Source organism: Takifugu flavidus, chromosome 5 (assembly GCF_003711565.1).
Source record: "Takifugu flavidus isolate HTHZ2018 chromosome 5, ASM371156v2, whole genome shotgun sequence".
Classification (NCBI taxonomy): domain Eukaryota; kingdom Metazoa; phylum Chordata; class Actinopteri; order Tetraodontiformes; family Tetraodontidae; genus Takifugu; species Takifugu flavidus.
The window spans coordinates 14,217,616-14,238,956 of NC_079524.1; the positions used below are offsets into that span (position 1 = coordinate 14,217,616).

The 21,341-nt window shown below is 43.7% G+C and overlaps 1 protein-coding gene across 1 annotated transcript; it reads right to left on the reverse strand.

Annotated features, from left to right (window-relative positions):
- Positions 1–11,904: 11,904 nt before the first annotated feature.
- c5h9orf78 (chromosome 5 C9orf78 homolog) lies at positions 11,905–14,105 on the reverse strand. The gene is made up of 9 exons (XM_057034285.1): positions 13,804–14,105; positions 13,643–13,702; positions 13,507–13,558; positions 13,348–13,418; positions 13,175–13,252; positions 12,609–12,806; positions 12,378–12,514; positions 12,183–12,287; positions 11,905–12,081 (listed from the first exon to the last, which is right to left on the reverse strand). Exons 1-9 carry the CDS (start codon positions 13,878–13,880, stop codon positions 11,984–11,986), a joined length of 876 nt encoding a protein of 291 aa, XP_056890265.1. The 5' UTR covers positions 13,881–14,105; the 3' UTR covers positions 11,905–11,983.
- Positions 14,106–21,341: the final 7,236 nt, after the last annotated feature.

Below are 21,341 nucleotides of genomic sequence, written 5' to 3' on the forward strand. Positions count from 1 at the left end.
CCCACGAGCAAGACGTCAAAAACGTCATAATGTGACTTCAGCATGAGTTTTCAGAAGATCATGTTGCATTCACCTCTGTTTTGAAATAAATGTGTCTCCTGACCAAAAATGATGTTTTCCCCACGAGCAGACGTCAAAAACGTCATAATGTGACTGCGGCATACGTTTTCACATGATCATGTTGCATTCACTCTGTTTTGAAATAAATGTGTCTCCTGACCAAAAATGATGTTTTCTCCACGAGAGAAAACGTCAAAAAAGTCATAATGTGACTGCAGCATACGTTTTCACATGATCATGTTGCATTCACCTCTGTTTTGAAATAAATGTGTCTCCTGACCAAAAATGATGGTTCCCCACGAACAGACGTCAAAAACGTCATAATGTGACTTCAGCATGAGTTTTCAGATGATCATGTTGCATTCACCTCTGTTTTGAAATAAATGTGTCTCCTGACCAAAAATGATGTTTTCTCCACGAGAAAACGTCAAAAACGTCATAATGTGACTGCAGCATACGTTTTCACATGATCATGTTGCATTCACCTCTGTTTTGAAATAAATGTGTCTCCTGACAAAAATGATGTTTTCTTGACGAGCAAACGTCAAAAAAGTCATAATGTGACTGCAGCATGAGTTTTCAGATGATCATGTTGCATTCACCTCTGTTTTGAAATAAATGTTCTCCTGACCAAAAATGATGTTTTCTCCACGAGAGAAAACGTCAAAAAAGTCATAATATGACTGCGGCATACGTTTTCACATGATCATGTTTCATTCACCTCTGTTTTGAAATAAATGTGTCTCCTGACCAAAAATGATGTTTTCCCCCGAGAGCAGACGTCAAAAACGTCATAATGTGACTCAGCATGAGTTTTCAGAAGATCATGTTGCATTCACCTCTGTTTTGAAATAAATGTGTCTCCTGACCAAAAATGATGTTTTCCCCACGAGCAGACGTGAAAAACGTCATAATGTGACTTCAGCATGAGTTTTCAGAAGATCATGTTGCATTCACCTCTGTTTTGAAATAAATGTGTCTCCTGACCAAAAATGATGTTTTCTCCACGAGAAAACGTCAAAAACGTCATAATGTGACTGCAGCATACGTTTTCACATGATTATGTTGCATTCACCTCTGTTTTGAAATAAATGTGTCTCCTGACCAAAAATGATGTTTTCTCCACGAGAAAACATAAAAAAAGTCATAATGTGACTGCAGCATACGTTTTCACATGATATGTTGCATTCACCTCTGTTTTGAAATAAATGTGTCTCCTGACCAAAAATGATGTTTTCTCCACGAGAAAACATAAAAAAAGTCATAATATGACTGCGGCATACGTTTTCACATGATCATGTTGCATTCACCTCTGTTTTGAAATAAATGTGTCTCCTGACCAAAAGTGATGGTTTCCCCACGAGCAGACGTCAAAAACGTCATAATGTGACTGCAGCATGAGTTTTCACATGATCATGTTTCATTCACCTCTGTTTTGAAATAAATGTGTCTCCTGACCAAAAGTGATGGTTTCCCCACGAGCAGACGTCAAAAACGTCATAATGTGACTGCGGCATACGTTTTCAGATGATTATGTTGCATTCACCTCTGTTTTGAAATAAATGTGTCTCCTGACCAAAAATGATGTTTTCTCCACGAGAAAACGTCAAAAACGTCATAATGTGACTGCGGCACGTTTTCACATGATTATGTTGCATTTACCTCTGTTTTGAAATAAATGTGTCTCCTGACCAAAAATGATGTTTTCTCCACGAGAAAACGTCAAAAAACATAATATGACTGCGGCATACGTTTTCACATGATCATGTTGCATTCACCTCTGTTTTGAAATAAATGTGTCTCCTGACCAAAAATGATGTTTTCCCCACGAGCAGACGTCAAAAACGTCATAATGTGACTTCAGCATGAGTTTTCAGAAGATCATGTTGCATTCACCTCTGTTTTGAAATAAATGTGTCTCCTGACCAAAAGTGATGGTTTCCCCACGAGCAGACGTCAAAAACGTCATAATGTGACTGCAGCATGAGTTTTCACATGATCATGTTTCATTCACCTCTGTTTTGAAATAAATGTGTCTCCTGACCAAAAGTGATGGTTTCCCCACGAGCAGACGTCAAAAACGTCATAATGTGACTGCGGCATACGTTTTCAGATGATCATGTTCATTCACCTCTGTTTTGAAATAAATGTGTCTCCTGACAAAAAGTGATGGTTCCCCACGAGCAGACGTCAAAAACGTCATAATGTGACTGCGGCATACGTTTTCACATGATCATGTTGCATTCACCTCTGTTTTGAAATAAATGTGTCTCCTGACCAAAAATGATGTTTTCTCCACGAGAAAACGTCAAAAATGTCATAATGTGACTGCAGCATACGTTTTCACATGGTCATGTTGCATTCACCTCTGTTTTGAAATAAATGTGTCTCCTGACAAAAAATGATGTTCTCCACGAGAAAACGTCAAAAACGTCATAATGTGACTGCGGCATACGTTTTCACATGATCATGTTGCATTTACCTCTGTTTTGAAATAAATGTGTCTCCTGACCAAAAATGATGTTTTCTCCACGAGAAAACGTCAAAAACGTCATAATGTGACTGCAGCATACGTTTTCACATGATTATGTTGCATTCACCTCTGTTTTGAAATAATGTGTCTCCTGACCAAAAATGATGTTTTCCTCCACGAGAAAACATAAAAAAAGTCATAATGTGAATGCAGCATACGTTTTCACATGATTATGTTGCATTCACCTCTGTTTTGAAATAAATGTGTCTCCTGACCAAAAATGATGTTTTCTCCACGAGAAAACATAAAAAAAGTCATAATATGACTGCGGCATACGTTTTCACATGATCATGTTGCATTCACCTCTGTTTTGAAATAATGTGTCTCCTGACCAAAAGTGATGGTTTCCCCACGAGCAGACGTCAAAAACGTCATAATGTGACTGCAGCATGAGTTTTCACATGATCATGTTTCATTCACCTCTGTTTTGAAATAAATGTGTCTCCTGACCAAAAGTGATGGTTTCCCCACGAGCAGACGTCAAAAACGTCATAATGTGACTGCGGCATACGTTTTCAGATGATTATGTTGCATTTACCTCTGTTTTGAAATAAATGTGTCTCCTGACCAAAAATGATGTTTTCTCCACGAGAAAACGTCAAAAACGTCATAATGTGACTGCGGCATACGTTTTCACATGATTATGTTGCATTTACCTCTGTTTTGAAATAAATGTGTCTCCTGACCAAAAATGATGTTTTCTCCCACGAAAACGTCAAAAACGTCATAATGTGACTGCGGCATACGTTTTCACATGATTATGTTGCATTTACCTCTGTTTTGAAATAAATGTGTCTCCTGACCAAAATGATGTTTTTCTTCTCCACGAGAAAACGTCAAAAAGTCATAATATGACTGCGGCATACGTTTTCACATGATCATGTTGCATTCACCTCTGTTTTGAAATAAATGTGTCTCCTGACCAAAAATGATGTTTTCCCCACGAGCAGACGTCAAAAACGTCATAATGTGACTTCAGCATAGTTTTCAGATGATCATGTTGCATTCACCTCTGTTTTGAAATAAATGTGTCTCCTGACCAAAAATGATGTTTTCCCCACGAGCAGACGTCAAAAACGTCATAATGTGACTTCAGCATGAGTTTTCAGAAGATCATGTTGCATTCACCTCTGTTTTGAAATAAATGTGTCTCCTGACCAAAAATGATGTTTTCTCCCCACGAGAAAACATAAAAAAAGTCATAATGTGAATGCAGCATACGTTTTCACATGATTATGTTGCATTCACCTCTGTTTTGAAATAAATGTGTCTCCTGACCAAAAATGATGTTTTCCCCACGAGAAAACATAAAAAAAGTCATAATATGACTGCGGCATACGTTTTCACATGATCATGTTGCATTCACCTCTGTTTTGAAATAAATGTGTCTCCTGACCAAAAGTGATGGTTTCCCCACGAGCAGACGTCAAAAACGTCATAATGTGACTGCAGCATGAGTTTTCACATGATCATGTTTCATTCACCTCTGTTTTGAAATAAATGTGTCTCCTGACCAAAAGTGATGTTTCCCCACGAGCAGACGTCAAAAACGTCATAATGTGACTGCGGCATACGTTTTCACATGATCATGTTGCATTCACCTCTGTTTTGAAATAAATGTGTCTCCTGACCAAAAATGATGTTTTCTCCACGAGAAAACGTCAAAAATGTCATAATGTGACTGCAGCATACGTTTTCACATGGTCATGTTGCATTCACCTCTGTTTTGAAATAAATGTCTCTCCTGACCAAAAATGATGTTTTCCCCATGAGCAGACGTCAAAAACGTCATAATGTGACTTCAGCATGAGTTTTCAGAAGATCATGTTGCATTCACCTCTGTTTTGAAATAAATGTGTCTCCTGACCAAAAATGATGTTTTCTCCTCTCCACGAGAAAACGTCAAAAACGTCATAATGTCACTGCGGCATACGTTTTCACATGATTATGTTGCATTCACCTCTGTTTTGAAATAACTGTGTCTCCTGACAAAAAATGATGTTTTCTCCACGAGAAAACGTCAAAAACGTCATAATGTGACTGCGGCATACGTTTTCACATGATTATGTTTCATTTACCTCTGTTTTGAAATAAATGTGTCTCCTGACCAAAAATGATGTTTTCTCCACGAGAAAACGTCAACAAAGTCATAATATGACTGCGGCATACGTTTTCACATGATCATGTTGCATTCACCTCTGTTTTGGAATAAATGTGTCTCCTGACCAAAAATGATGTTTTCCCCCACAGCAGACGTGAAAAACGTCATAATGTGACTTCAGCATGAGTTTTCACATGATTATGTTGCATTCACCTCTGTTTTGAAGTAAATGTGTCTCCTTACCAAAAATGATGTTTTCCTCCACGAGAAAACAAAAAAAAGTCATAATGTGAATGCAGCATACGTTTTCACATGATTATGTTGCATTCACCTCTGTTTTGAAATAAATGTGTCTCCTGACCAAAAATGATGTTTTCCCCACGAGCAGACGTCAAAAACGTCATAATGTGACTTCAGCATGAGTTTTCAGAAGATCATGTTGCATTCACCTCTGTTTTGAAATAAATGTCTCTCCTGACCAAAAATGATGTTTTCCCCACGAGAAAACATAAAAAAGTCATAATGTGAATGCGGCATACGTTTTCACATGATTATGTTGCATTCACCTCTGTTTTGAAATAAATGTGTCTCCTGACCAAAAATGATGTTTTCTCCACGAGAAAAACAAAAAAAAGTCATAATGTGACTGCGGCATACGTTTTCACATGATCATGTTGCATTCACCTCTGTTTTGAAATAAATGTGTCTCCTGACCAAAAGTGATGGTTTCCCCACGAGCAGACGTCAAAAACGTCATAATGTGACTGCAGCATGAGTTTTCACATGATCATGTTCATTCACCTCTGTTTTGAAATAAATGTGTCTCCTGACCAAAAGTGATGGTTTCCCCACGAGCAGACGTCAAAAACGTCATAATGTGACTTCAGCATGAGTTTTCAGAAGATCATGTTGCATTCACCTCTGTTTTGAAATAAATGTGTCTCCTGACCAAAAATGATGTTTTCTCCACGAGAAAACGTCAAAAACGTCATAATGTGACTGCAGCATACGTTTTCACATGATTATGTTGCATTCACCTCTGTTTTGAAATAAATGTGTCTCCTGACCAAAAATGATGTTTTCTCCACGAGAAAACATAAAAAAAGTCATAATGTGAATGCAGCATACGTTTTCACATGATTATGTTGCATTCACCTCTGTTTTGAAATAAATGTGTCTCCTGACCAAAAATGATGTTTTCTCCACGAGAAAACATAAAAAAAGTCATAATATGACTGCGGCATACGTTTTCACATGATCATGTTGCATTCACCTCTGTTTTGAAATAAATGTGTCTCCTGACCAAAAGTGATGGTTTCCCCACGAGCAGACGTCAAAAACGTCATAATGTGACTGCAGCATGAGTTTTCACATGATCATGTTTCATTCACCTCTGTTTTGAAATAAATGTGTCTCCTGACCAAAAGTGATGGTTTCCCACGAGCAGACGTCAAAAACGTCATAATGTGACTGCGGCATACGTTTTCAGATGATCATGTTTCATTCACCTCTGTTTTGAAATAAATGTGTCTCCTGACCAAAAGTGATGTTTCCCCACGAGCAAACGTCAAAAACGTGTCATAATGTGACTGCAGCATACGTTTTCACATGGTCATGTTGCATTCACCTCTGTTTAGAAATAAATCTCTCCTGACCAAAAATGATGTTTTCCCCATGAGCAGACGTCAAAAACGTCATAATGTGACTTCAGCATGAGTTTTCAGAAGATCATGTTGCATTCACCTCTGTTTTGAAATAAATGTGTCTCCTGACCAAAAATGATGTTTTCTCCACGAGAAAACGTCAAAAAAGTCATAATGTGACTGCAGCATACGTTTTCACATGATCATATTTCATTCACCTCTGTTTTGAAATAAATGTGTCTCCTGACCAAAAATGATGTTTTCTCCAGGAGAAAACGTCAAAAAAGTCATAATGTGACTGCAGCATACGTTTTCACATGATTATGTTGCATTCACCTCTGTTTTGAAATAAATGTGTCTCCTGACCAAAAGTGATGGTTTCCCCACGAGCAGACGTCAAAAACGTCATAATGTGACTGCGGCATACGTTTTCAGATGATCATGTTTCATTCACCTCTGTTTTGAAATAAATGTGTCTCCTGACCAAAAGTGATGGTTTCCCCACGAGCAGACGTCAAAAACGTCATAATGTGACTGCGGCATACGTTTTCAGATGATCATGTTTCATTCACCTCTGTTTTGAAATAAATGTGTCTCCTGACCAAAAGTGATGGTTTCCCCACGAGCAGACGTCAAAAACGTCATAATGTGACTGCGGCATACGTTTTCACATGATCATGTTGCATTCACCTCTGTTTTGAAATAAATGTGTCTCCTGACCAAAAATGATGTTTTCTCCACGAGAAAACGTCAAAAATGTCATAATGTGACTGCAGCATACGTTTTCACATGGTCATGTTGCATTCACCTCTGTTTTGAAATAAATGTCTCTCCTGACCAAAAATGATGTTTTCTCCACGAGAAAACGTCAAAAAAGTCATAATGTGACTGCAGCATACGTTTTCACATGGTCATGTTGCATTCACCTCTGTTTAGAAATAAATGTCTCTCCTGACCAAAAATGATGTTTTCCCCATGAGCAGACGTCAAAAACGTCATAATGTGACTTCAGCATGAGTTTTCAGAAGATCATGTTGCATTCACCTCTGTTTTGAAATAAATGTGTCTCCTGACCAAAAATGATGTTTTCTCCACGAGAAAACGTCAAAAAAGTCATAATGTGACTGCAGCATACGTTTTCACATGATTATGTTGCATTCACCTCTGTTTTGAAATAACTGTGTCTCCTGACAAAAATGATGTTTTCTTGACGAGCAAACGTCAAAAAAGTCATAATGTGACTGCAGCATGAGTTTTCAGATGATCATGTTGCATTCACCTCTGTTTTGAAATAAATGTTTCTCCTGACCAAAAATGATGTTTTCTCCACGAGAAAACGTCAAAAAAGTCATAATATGACTGCGGCATACGTTTTCACATGATCATATTTCATTCACCTCTGTTTTGAAATAAATGTGTCTCCTGACCAAAAATGATGTTTTCTCCAGGAGAAAACGTCAAAAAAGTCATAATGTGACTGCAGCATACGTTTTCACATGATCATGTTGCATTCACCTCTGTTTTGAAATAAATGTGTCTCCTGACCAAAAGTGATGGTTTCCCCACGAGCAGACGTCAAAAACGTCATAATGTGACTTCAGCATGAGTTTTCAGAGGATCATGTTGCATTCACCTCTGTTTTGAAATAAATGTGTCTCCTGACCAAAAATGATGTTTTCTCCACGAGAAAACGTCAAAAAAGTCATAATGTGACTGCAGCATACGTTTTCACATGATTATGTTGCATTCACCTCTGTTTTGAAATAACTGTGTCTCCTGACAAAAAATGATGTTTTCTTGACCAGCAAACGTCAAAAAAGTCATAATGTGACTGCAGCATAGGTTTTTAGATGATGATGTTGCATTCACCTCTGTTTTGAGAAAAATGTGTCTTCTGACCAAAAGTGTCAAAAGGCAATGACACAATTGAAAGTAGGGACAGTTAAGATAGCAAATCCCGAGCAGAAACCTCCCCCTTCCCCTTCCCCTTCTTCTCCCCCTTTTCCGTCTCTGCAGGACAGCTGGAAATCCGACGCCAGGCCATCCGCCTCTCTTGAAACTACCTTCCCGCTGCCTTATCAACCACCACCATCCAGCCTGACTGCCCCCTTGCGGCCTCCTTCACCCCAACGGGCCCTGAGCTCGCCTCTTCTGCCTCTGCCCACCCCAGATTACCTTCACCCGCCAGAAGGACTCCACCCAACAACCTCAGGTACGGCCTGTGAGGTGAGTCCACGAACATCATTTTTCCCTATAGCCACCAGGGGGACGAGAGAACGGGACAACAGGCCCTGGACAGAAGCAGACATCTTGGAAGCTGCAAAACACCTCCCTCGTCCGGAAAAAAAGGAGGAGCTACAATGGCGAACTGTCTGACTGACTTCTTTCGAGACTATTTCCCGACGTCCTCTGAAATGGCCAGAATGATGACTCTCCATGGTGGTAAAGTATGCTGATCACCAGTACAAACGACAGCAGGAAAGAAAGACCGCTACAGAAGAACAGGACAAGCACACAAAGAGAGCCCTGCAGCAAAAACAACTGGCTCTCCTCAAGTATCCTCCACCAGATGGCGCCAGACGACACAACGCAGGAGGCCCTCCACGTGTCCCATCTTGAGACCCACCTCAGACACGACAGCCACCACCGATCCAGGGGCAGGAAGACTCAGACTCCTGCTACTATTGTGGTCGGAATGGAAACTGGTCACGATACTGTCCCCAGAAAAGAGGAAGAGGGCATGGCAGAGGGTACCCGCAGGGCAGAGGACGGGGACACTCAGAGCACCAATTCCATTCGGAACCACGGCAACAATTGGACTGACTAGAAAGAGAGGTGGAGCCGGCTGAGGAGCATCCAACCACGATTCAGACAAAGTATCACACCACACCACCACGGGAACATCCACACGCAAACGTGATTAACCTATTCGTATATTCATCTATTGTTATGTTAGCTACTCCTGTAACCCTGGAATTTAAATGGATTTGCATTTGGGGGCTGCCCCACTCAGAGTCAAGCATGCTATTACAATGGGCAAAAGGCAGAGTGGGCCCTGCTGCACATCTGCAAACAGATGATGCAGTGCACTGTACTGCCCACGTCGCACCAAGCCAGGACACAAATTATGAGGAGCGTTTCTATGCACAAGCCTCAGTCCACCTAACCACTGTCTACTGGGATCCCATGCGCTGCGCTGCGTCTGTCAACTTGTCTGTGTCTGTCTGTCAACTTGTCTGTTTTTGTGTCTGTCAACTGTTTGATGTTCAAACGCTGCAATGTCTTGAATCCAGCCACCCTCCTCCCCATCCCGGAGGAGGGCAACCCTCTTGATTGCGTGACGGAACTCTCTGTGTCTTGTGCTGACCTCATGGATCAACCTCTTATCAATCCTGATCTTGTTCTCTTTGTCGATGGGTCAGCATCCCGGGATCCGGACACAGGCCGGTGCAAAGCCGGTTACGCAGTCTGTGACTCCTGCGGCACTGTTGAATCTGCATCATTACCATCCAACTACACAGCTCAAGCCGCTGAATTGGTGGCCCTTACCAGAGCTTGCCACCTTGCAGCCAACCAGTCAGTTACCACCTTCACTCATTCTAGGTACACCTTTGGTGTAGTTCATGACTTTGGAGCATTATGGAAGCACAGGGGCTTCCTCAAGTCTGACGGCGCTCCTATCTTGAATCATCGGCTGGTGGCAGCTCTTTTGGACGCTGTCCTTCTCCCCTCACAGGTTGCAATCTGTAAATGCACTGCTCACACTAATCTCTCTGACCCTATATCTGCAGAAATCCGGGCACGAGTGAAAGCGGCACTGCTGTCTCCAGCGGACCAACAGCTCCATCAGTTACATCCAGGGGACTACGAGGTGATCAAGGACTCCCGGAGGACCAGGTGGAACCAGAAAAGGTGGCATGGTCCATTCCAAGTCCTGCTGGTGACTCAGACCGCGGTGAAAGTGGCCAAGAGAGCAATGTGGATCCACGCGTCCCACTGCAAGAAGGTGCCAGAACCGAAGGAGCCGGTCAGTAGGGAGTAGAACTAGCGTCGCTGCTGCTCCACGTGGCGTGCCAAGTCACCAACGAAAGAACAAGATGAGCCTCCAAGGAAAGCCTCTGCATCCCGCGACAGACCAACCGGATCCTGAGGAAATTTCCGTGTGTCCTGGGTGTGATATCAATAGCAGCAGTACTACTCATCTTCTCCCTAGCACCACACAAGAAACCGGACTTTACAATTCATCTGAATGTGAACTGGAAGAGGATTATAAAGATGGACTAAGTTGCTGATATATTTCAAGTTTACTGTCAAAATCAGGTTGATCCAAGTAGGATCAAAAGGGGGGAATTGAAAAGGAATTTGATTGTGAAATGTAAATTGTATACAAAAGGAGGAAATTGAAATGGCATTTGATTGTGAAATGTAAATTGTATACAAAAGGAGGAAATTGAAATGGCATTTGATTGTGAAATGTTAATTGAGTGCAAAAGGAAGGGTTGAAATGGAAATGTAGGAGGGGTGTGGTGGAGACTGGGAGAGCAGATGAGTTCGTTTGGTTCCTCATTCATTTACAAGGAAACAAAGGTTCAAAGAAGACCAGCGTCAAACGACTGGGGGGCGGGGGGGTTCTCAGTCATTCAACTTCTTGCGCCAGCCGGAGCACATGCTGTGAAGGCACCAAACTCCTGCAGTGCATGCAGCGCGCACCTACTGTGAAGACGTCCTGTGTCCGCGCCACAGAGGTGGGCCTTTGACTATATAAGATCAGAACTGTGTACATTTAGTAGAGATCTCTCCGCATGCTTCCGTGTGTGTATCCTGACTGACTGACTGGATTAAAACCATCTCCTATGCAGTAACTTAGATTAACCGTTTTCTTCTCCAAACGGCTAAAGATTCCGGATGGAGAAGTATGAAGTGTTTTCGCCAGTAGAGTAGGACTCAGTGTTGATGCGGAGGGAGGGTCAGTCTGTCAGTTTATACAGACCACAATGGTGAGTGGAAGAAGGCAGAGGCGAAACAGAAGGCGGAATTGTGGAGAACATTAAGGGCAGACTTGGGGGCCATTTCATAGATATCATCAGCATAAGGAATATGGCTGTCTTTACCACAGTATGGTGGGCAGCGAGTGTGAAAAAGGCCTTATTACAGTAAAGGAACCCTAATTTGGCCCTAAGACTGGCTTGCATGTTCATAAGGTGAAACTTGAAAGAGTGTTCCAGCAAGCGACCCTGGAATTTGTAGAAGAGACACTGCTTTTCTGCTCAAATAACAAAGATTTAGTCTTGAGTTAACATGAGGCAGATTGACAATGTAAATTGTCATGAAAATAAAGATAAAATGAGGTCACTTCTTTTAACCGGTTGTATACTTTGTCAATGAATTTCCAATTAATGTCTTTTCCTTGCATTTTTTTTACTGTTAGAGCACTAGGCAACTGAAATTTTGTATTAAAGTTTAATAACACTCAAGTCAAATGCTTGAAAAAATCATTCTCTGAAGCAGCAACACTGTTGAACAATTTCCTATTAACACATCACATAAGAAATATAATGTTCGCAATGTCCAGAGAGGTTTTTTTATTACAATTTTTACAAACAATACTCTGGCTTTAAAGTCAGGTTGGAAAACAAGCACAGCTCCTCAATATCTCCGATTCATCTTCTTGAACTTTTCATAATGGTAGTCATCAGTGGCCTTTTCGTTGTTTGGCCTCTTGCGGTAATTGGGTGGAGATGGTGCTGTGATGTGAAGAGAAGGCCATGCAGAGGTTAGGAACTAATTCTATTAGCGTACAAAAACCTTTCAATAAAGCCACTGATACAGCAGGACTTTTTCTCACCCTCAGGACCTGGTTTCTCTGTGTCACCCACACGCAGTGGCCTCACTTTGGGCTCTTCTCTGTGCCGGTGGTGTCTTTGTGGGGCATTCATGTCCTCATGATAGACTGAGAGAAGACATTTATTGATTTAGAACCTTCTCATATTTTACGTTGTCAGCATTTAAGCTCCAATGTGTAAAGATTGCTCAAACTCACAGCGGTTGTGTTGAACATAGTTGACAGCAATGTTAGTGGGCACAAACGAAGTGCCCTGGTCCTTTTTCTTGTTCCTCTGTTCTGCCAAAAGCCTGGCTTTGGCCTCTTCTGTGTTGATGATGTTCTTTATTTTTGCACTGTAAAAGAATTGACAAGAAAATTCCTAACAAAACCCTTTTAAGATTCTCAAAACAGATGACAGGATCTTTATAGGAAATCTTGAAAACCCACTCAATGCCGAGATCCACTTCAGGAATTCCACTGAGCATCTGATTGGACAACATCTCCTCTGTCTTCTTGGCAGAGTTGACACGAATGTTTTCTGGGAGCTCGTACAGATGGTCTTCTGCATTCTTCACCTTAACTTTTTGCTCTTCAGCTTCCACCTGGCCTTTCCTTTTCTTCAGCTCTGTCTCAATATATTTCATCCTGTGATAACAAATTTGTGTATTTGATAAGATTCCTTCATTGTCACTACATTTTCAGACCATTAAATTCCATCAGGCAGTACCAGGAACAGTATTGCAGAGAATATTTGCTGAATATATACATAAGATTAAAAAGAATTTTAAAAAAAAAAGAGGTGTAATGTTACATTAAGGTGCATTTCATTATTAAATTATTAGTAAATGGAGAGTGTCATTTGGGGTTATATCGATGACTTTATACCATAAAGTAACGTATGTTGTGTAATGGTACATTTTATTTTGGTGACTATAGGAAGAAATGTAAATGGAATGTTACTTAAGTCTAACAATGTGTTATAACAAAGTAAAGTCAAATGGAATATGACATACATGTCTGCATCTTCATCTCTTCTATTGGTTTCCACAGAAAAGGATGTTCCCAGATTGAGATCCGTTTCATCTTCAGTCCTACAAGTGAAATGTAAATGCCATTTTGGGTGAATTTTGGATGAAAATGTTTGTCTTTAGGGATTTTATAGTGAGCTCTTTTTGAACAAACTTACATATCCCTATTCCTATCTTTGACTTTCTTCATGTCCACAACTCCTCCAGTTTTCAGTTTAAAAGGATCGTTCTGAGATGAATTATGAGTTTATCAACACTTCCAAGTAAAAGCCACGGATGATTCTTGATAGATTAAAAGAAACAAAAATGCTGCTTACATCAATCTCGGCGTCTGGTGGCAGTTTCTCTCCCACTAACAGCGCAGTCAGACTAGACACAGTGAAGGTGACGATCAATTTACAGCTGCGATTTTACAAATACAAATACATGGATTTGGTTGCTTATATGTTCTACCTGACTCCAGTCTGTCGTTTCCGCAAACTCTGAAGCTCTTTTGCCTCTTCAACTTTCGATCTAAAAGACCAACAAGACAAGATTAACGAGAAATGCCAATGAGAGAAAACCACGAGTGTCCCTACGTCTACGGCGCTGAAATAAGTTAAAATTTACTTGACCTAAGCTCTTCAGCGATGTCATTTTCCTCGTCGTCTGACGAGTCTCTTCTTCTTCTAAGATTTTTACCACTCGGCATTTTATAATTTCAATTACATGTAAATAATAATTCGACGAGGAAGGTAGTCTCCCGTTGTGAGTCACTACCGGATCGTCTTCTTCTACTTGGGTTTAACGGCAGTTTGCATCCAAGCTCTTGCATTACTGCCACCTATTGATGTTTGAGCCTTTTACGCTTCCTTACAGCCTTTTCAATATTCCGGTCAATCTCAATCAATCAATCTTTATTTATATAGCGTCTTTTACAATCAAAATTGTTTCAAGGCGCTTTCCAGAATCTCAGGGCCTAATCCCAGACAAGCAACAGTGGCAAGGAAAAACTCCACCTTTAACAGGACCGGGCTCATGTAGGGAAACCCTCCTGCTGATGGCCGGCTGGGTAGAGAGAGAGGAGGGGGGGAGGACAGGTCGAGGATAGAATGGAGAGGGAGAGGGAGAGGGAGAGGGAGAGGGAGAGGAGAGGAGAGGAGAGAGAGGAGAGGAGAGGAGAGGAGAGGAGAGGAGAGGAGAGGAGAGGAGAGGAGAGGAGAGGAGAGGAGAGGAGAGGAGGAGCACAGAGCACAGAAACACATACAAAAACACATACAAAAATACACTATTTATGCAAGCCGCCGGCCGAGTGGGTCAGCAGGGTCATCATGCAGCTCTGAAGGCGGCAATACCTGTAAATGAATACAGAAGGCGGAAGTGGGGGGGGGGGGGGGGGGTGGCAGAAAAACTACACAAGAATCAGCATGAGGAGAGGAGAGGAGGAGAGGAGAGGAGAGGAGAGGAGAGGAGAGGAGAGGAGAGGAGAGGAAACCATGACCCTGGCCTGTCAGGTGATCATGTTTCTGGACCCCGGCAGCCTTGGCCTATAACACCATCGCTAAGATGTTAACCTAATGATAAGACGACCCCCTAAGTATGATAATTTGTCTGTCTATGATAGTAACTGGAACTACAGAATTAGTAACAATAAGCTTTTTCAAAAAGGTGGATTTCTGAATTAGCGATAAAGCCTCAGAAAAATATATAGGGCTGAAGGAGTTTAAGGGCTCGTTGGAGAACCTGTATGTTTCCAGTCAGCACATCTGGTGATGGTCCAGTTGTTGGGATGGCCTGGTTAGCTTTTTCTCTGATGGCTAGAACTTTATCAGTGAAGAAGCTCATGAAGTCTTCACCACTAAGGGAAGGAGGGATACGTGGATCTAAAACACTGTGACTCTTGGTTAATTTGGCCACAGTGCTGAAAAGAAACCTGAGGTTGTTCTTATTTTCCTCAATTGAAGAAGAAAAATAAGCTGTTCTAGCCTTGCGAAGGGCCTTTTTGTAAACTAATAGACAGTCTTTCCAGGCTACATGATAGCTGTCTATTTTACAAGAATGCCATTTCCTTTCCAGTCTTCGCACTTTCTGATTGAGGGTCCTGATATGTGAATTATACCAGGGGGCACACCTCCTCTGATTTACTATTTTCTTTTTCAGGGGGGCAACAGAATCAAGCGTGATTCGCAGTGAGGTTGCTGCACCTTCAGCAATAGAGTCAACCTCAGCAGGGCTAAGATTATAATGATTGATCCCTGGGGAAACACACGGTGGTCCTGGGATTAGCACAGGGATTGCTTCCTTAAACTTAGCTACAGCATTATCTGAAAGACATCTGCCATAGTAAGACTGTGTTCTGAGGATAGAAGAATCCTTAATCCTTAAATGTAAAAGTGATCAATGAATGATCTGACAGGAGGGGGTTCTGAGGGAACACTGACACATGTTCTACCTCAACACCATAAGTCAGAACTAGATCTAAGGTGTGGTTGAAGCTATGAGTTGGTTGGTTTATCTGCTGGAGGAAACCAACTGACTCAAGTAATGAAATGAAGCCATTTCTAAAGCTGTCATTTATAATGTCTACATGGATATTAAAGTCTCCAATGACAATAACTGTGTCCGTTCTAAGGACTAAGTCAGATAAGAAATCAAGGAACTCAAAAAGGAACTCCGAATGTGGCCCAGCAGGGGGCCAATATACAACTACAAACAAAAGTGGCTTTTCTGTCTTCCAGTTCAGATGGGTGATGCCAAGAGTCAGGCTTTCAAATGAATGCCAGCCGGCCATCAGCAGGAGGGTCCCCCTACATGAGCCTGGTCCTGCTCAAGGTTTCTTCCTGTTAAAGGGGAGTTTTTCCTTGCCACTGTTGCTTGTCTGGGGTCAGGCCCTGGGATTCTGGAAAGCGCCTTGAAACAATTTTGATTGTATAAGACGCTATATAAATAAAGATTGATTGATTGATTGATGTTTTGGTCTAGGATTAATTAATAACTTTGAGTGAGTAGAGGAGTAGATTCATTTAAGCTAACATACTCCTCCTCCTGAAGCCAGGTCTCAGTAAGAAAAAATAAATCAATGTGATGATCCGCTATCAGGTCGTGCACTAACAGGGATTTACACAAAAGAGATCTAATATTTAACGGTCCACACTTAATTGTGATATTAGTTTCTCCAACTTGTGCTTTGGTATTAATTTTAATAAGATTATGGTGATTGACCGCTCCCCTGCTCTGTGCTTGGCAAACTTTTAACCGTGGAACAGAGACTACCTCTATAGTGTTAAATATATTATTGTTGGTGGATGAGGGTTCTATGGAAGCAGCAGAGTGGTGTGTAAGACTACAACTCGGCATCCTGGTCTGGACCCTGGTTTGTCAGGTCACTTTGGGTCTAATAAAATTAGCCTAGTTACTAGAAATGAGAGGCACCATCCCGTGTGGGATGGACACCGTCTCTCCTAATCAGACCAGGTTTTCCCCAAAAAGTGCTCTACAAAGGCCACCTGGTTTTTGGCGCACCACCATGACAGCCAGTGACGAAGCGATGACATGTGGCTAAACATTTCATCGCTGGCCAGATTGGGGAGGGGACCAGAGAATGCTACGGAGTCCGACATCGTTTTTGATTAGTTGCACACCGACTCTATGTTAATTTTGGTGACCTCCGACTGACGAAGCCAGGTGTTGTTTGCTCCGACGTGAATAATAACTTTACCAAATTTACGTTTACTTCTCGCCAGCAGCTTTAGATTGGCTTCTATGTCGCCCGCTCTGGCCCCCAGAATGCACTTAACTATGGTCACTGGAGTCGGCTTCACGTAGCGCAAAACAGAGTCTCCAATTACCGGGGTTGGTTTCTCATCAGGTGTGTCGCAGAGTGGGGAAAAACGATTAGCCACGGGAAGCAGGTGGTGGTGCACCGTGGGCCTTTGGTTTGGGCTACGCTTCCTGCGAACCGTCACCCAGCCGCCCTGGCTAGCCGGCTGCTGCCGGAGGACCGCTAGCTGTAGCTATGCTAGGTGGCTCCGCAGCAGCTAGCTTCTCCTGGCTACCTGACACAACTCCAGCTAACTCCAAACTGCGGAACCGCGTCTCAAGCTCACTAAGTCTGGCCTCCTTAGCCGTAAATAAACTACACTTTCTGCACCGATTCCCTTCACTAAAGGAGGCAGAGGAGTAACTAAACATTTCACACGCTGAACAGACAAAGACATCGGGTGAAAGAGATGGTGAGGTTATGCTAACGCTGATAATCGGTGGAGCCCTGTATTTGTTTAATATGGGTTATTTCTCACTGTTATCAGGTGACTAGAATGTCCCAAGTGTTCAATTTTATTTAAATTGAATTTTAAGTAAAGTGAATACAACACACCGTGCACAGAGCAAACGATTGAGAAGACAGGAAGTGACGCAATACGTTACCGGAAATCCTACCCCGGTATTGGCTAGAAATCTAAAAACGTCCTTTCTTCCGCCTGAACTCTCTAGAAATCTCAAAATTCCCCTCTCGTCCCCACCATCCATTCTTATCTTCCTCAGTCCTTCCCTCATCAGCTTCCTCTCCTCACTATACCACCCACATACCAAAAGCACATGTTCTGTTGTCTCCAGCTCATGACAATGCTCACATAACCCACTTGAATATCCCCCCCATATATAAGGTATTATTTAAGTTGCTGTGCCCTATTTGTAATCTTGCTATTATGATCTGTTCCTTTCTGTTATTTACCCTTCTTGTTGAGTTGACCATCCTTTGTATTGCAAAAAGGATAAGGATAAAGATAAACTTTATTGATCCCACATCGGGGAAATTCCCGTGTTACCGTGGTAGCCCGTGGTGTACCAATAACCCATGGTTTGGCATATTTAGTACTAAAATAAGTACTAAAATAAAAAAAAATAAAAAAGACTCTTATGTTATGTACATTACTATGTACATTATACATTATATACAGAAATTAAAAATTATATACAGAAGGAATGTCAGACAATATGAAGAAAAATGAAGGTGCAAATAAGAGATGTGCAAATAAGACATTCCGTATAATTAAGTAGTGCGGAGAAAAATATGCCAAACCATGGGTTATTGGTGCTACATTAAGAGTTGTGAATGTTGTACAATCTGACTGCAGTTGGGATGAATGACCTGCGGTATCATTCCTTTTTACTCCGTAAGTGTAACAGTCTGCTGCTGAAGGAGCTGCTTAAGGCCCCCTGTAGGGGGTGAGAGGGGGTGTCCATAATTGATGTGAGCTTGGCTAACATCCTCCTCTCACCCACCTCATCAATGGAGTCCAGAGAACAGTCCAGGAGTGAGCCAGCACTTCTGACAAGTTTGTTAAGTCTCTTCCTGTCCCTCTCTGAGCTTCCACAGCAACAGCAGACCACAGCGTAGAAGATCACTGATGCCACCACAGAGTCATTTCATCCCAAAACTGCATCTTTTTTGGCTGCTCAACTTGCATCATGCCCACACACATGCAACGCTAATTATCTGGGAAACATTCTCTTACAGCAATCGAGTTGTCATTACCTGTGTCAAACAAGGTGTGAATTTATTAAAACAAGATACGACTTACTCTGTTCCATGCTCTGATCAGTGGGCAAGTATTGATCAGTTTCCGCCGTAACCGAATCACGTGATAACAGTGCTTTTTTTTTCATTGGTTGTTCCGTTATCTTAGCCCGCCCATTTCCTTTTTTGATTGACATGTACGTGACAGGCTTGACTTAAAGCAGTTGTGCTTGGTTCCAACAACTTTGGTACCAAGTTTCCCTTGCCCGGATGCGGGTCACCGGGGCCCCCTCCTGGAGCCAGGCCTGGGGGTGGGGCACGTTGGCGAGCGCCTGGTGGCCGGACCTCTGCCCATGGAGTCCGGCCGGGCGCAGCCCGAAGAGGCAACATGGAACCCCCTTCCCGTGGGCTCACCACCTGCAGGAGGGGCCAAGGGGGTCGGGTGCATTGTGTTTTGGGTAGCAGCCGGAGGCAGGGACCTTGGCGGTCTGATTCCCGGCTGCACAAACTGGCTCTAGGGACATGGAATGTCACCTCTCTGGTGGGAAAGGAGCCTGAGTTGGTGCGCGAGGTTGAGAAGTTCCGACTAGATATAGTTGGCCTCACCTCGACGCACGGCAAGGGCTCTGAAACCAGTCTTCTTGAGAGGGGTTGGACTCTCTACCACTCTGGAGTTGCCGATGGCGAGAGGCGACGGGCAGGGGTGGCAATTCTGGTTGCTCCCCAGCTCAGTGCCTGTGTATTGGAGTTTACCCCGGTGGATGAGAGGGTAGCCTCCCTTCGCCTTCGGGTGGGGGGACGGATCCTGACTGTTGTTTGTGCCTATGGTCCAAACAGCAGTTCAGCGTATCCACCCTTTTTGGAGTCCTTAGAGGGAGTGCTGGAGAGTGCCCCTTCTGGGGGCTCCCTCGTCCTCCTGGGTGACTTCAATGCTCACGTCGGCAATGACAGTGTGACCTGGAGAGGTGTGATTGGGAAGAACGGCCCCCCTGATCTGAACCCGAGTGGTGTTTTGTTATTGGACTTCTGTGCTCGTCTCAGATTGTCCATAACGAACACCTTGTTCAGACATAAAGGCGTCCACATGTGCACTTGGCACCAGGACGCCTTAGGCCGCAGATCGATGATCGACTTTGTGATCGTGTCATCGGATTTGCGGCCGCATGTTCTGGACACTCGGGTGAAGAGAGGGGCGGAGCTGTCAACTGATCACCACCTGGTGGTGAGTTGGCTCCGATGGTGGGGAAGGATGCCGGACAGACCTGGCAGGCCCAAACGTGTTGTGAGGGTCTGCTGGGAACGCCTGGCAGAGTCCCCTGTCAGAAGAAGCTTCAACTCACGCCTCCGGGAGAGCTTTGACCATGTCCCGGGGGAGGCAGGGGACATTGAGTCCGAGTGGACCGTGTTCCGTGCCTCCATTGTTGAGGCAGCTGACCGGTGCTGTGGCCGCAAGGTGGTTGGTGCCTGTCGTGGCGGCAATGCCCGAACCCGCTGGTGGACACCAGCGGTGAGGGATGCCGTCAAGCTGAAGAAGGAGTCGTATCGGGCCTTACTGGCCTGTGGGACTCCTGAGGCAGCAGATGGGTACCGGCATGCCAAGCGGAGCGCAGCTACGGCGGTTGCCGAGGCAAAAACTCGGGCATGGGAAGAGTTCGGTGAGGCCATGGAGAACGACTTTCGGACGGCCTCGAAAAGGTTCTGGACCACCATCCGGCGTCTGAGGAGGGGAAAGCAGTGCACTGTCAACACTGTGTATAGTGGTGATGGTGTGCTGCTGACCTCAACTCGGGATGTTGTGGATCGGTGGAAGGAATACTTCGAGGACCTCCTCAATCCCACCAACACGCCTTCCAGTGAGGAAGTAGGGCCTGGGGACCTGGAGATGGGCTCTCGTATCTCCGGGGCTGAAGTTGCCGAGGTAGTTAAAAAACTCCTCGGTGGCAAGGCCCCGGGGGTGGATGAGATCCGCCCAGAGTCCCTTAAGGCTCTGGATGTTGTAGGGCTGTCATGGTTGACTCGACTCTGCAACATCGCGTGGACATCGGGGGCAGTGCCGCTGGATTGGCAGACCGGGGTGGTAGTCCCTCTTTTTAAGAAGGAGGGTGTGTTCCAACTATAGGGGGATCACACTCCTCAGCCTCCCTGGTAAGGTCTATTCAGGGGTACTGGAGAGGAGGGTCCGCCGGATAGTCGAACCTCGGATTCAGGAGGAGCAATGTGGTTTTCGTCCTGGGCGTGGAACAGTGGACCAGCTCTACACCCTCAGCAGGGTCTTCGAGGGTGCATGGGAGTTTGCCCAACCAGTCCACATGTGTTTTGTGGACTTGGAGAAGGCATTCGACCGTGTCCCTCGGGGGGTCCTGTGGGGGGTCCTCCGAGAGTATGGGGTGTCGGGCCCGCTGATACGGGCTGTCCGCTCCCTGTACGATCGGTGTCAGAGTTTGGTCCGAATTGCTGGCAGTAAGTCGAACTCGTTTCCGGTGAGGGTTGGCCTCCGCCAGGGCTGCCCTTTGTCACCGATTCTGTTCATAATTTTTATGGACAGAATTTCTAGGTGCAGTCATGGTGTTGAGGGGATCTGGTTTGGTGACCTCAGGATCGCGTCTCTGCTTTTTGCGGATGATGTGGTCCTGTTGGCTTCATCGGCCCGTGACC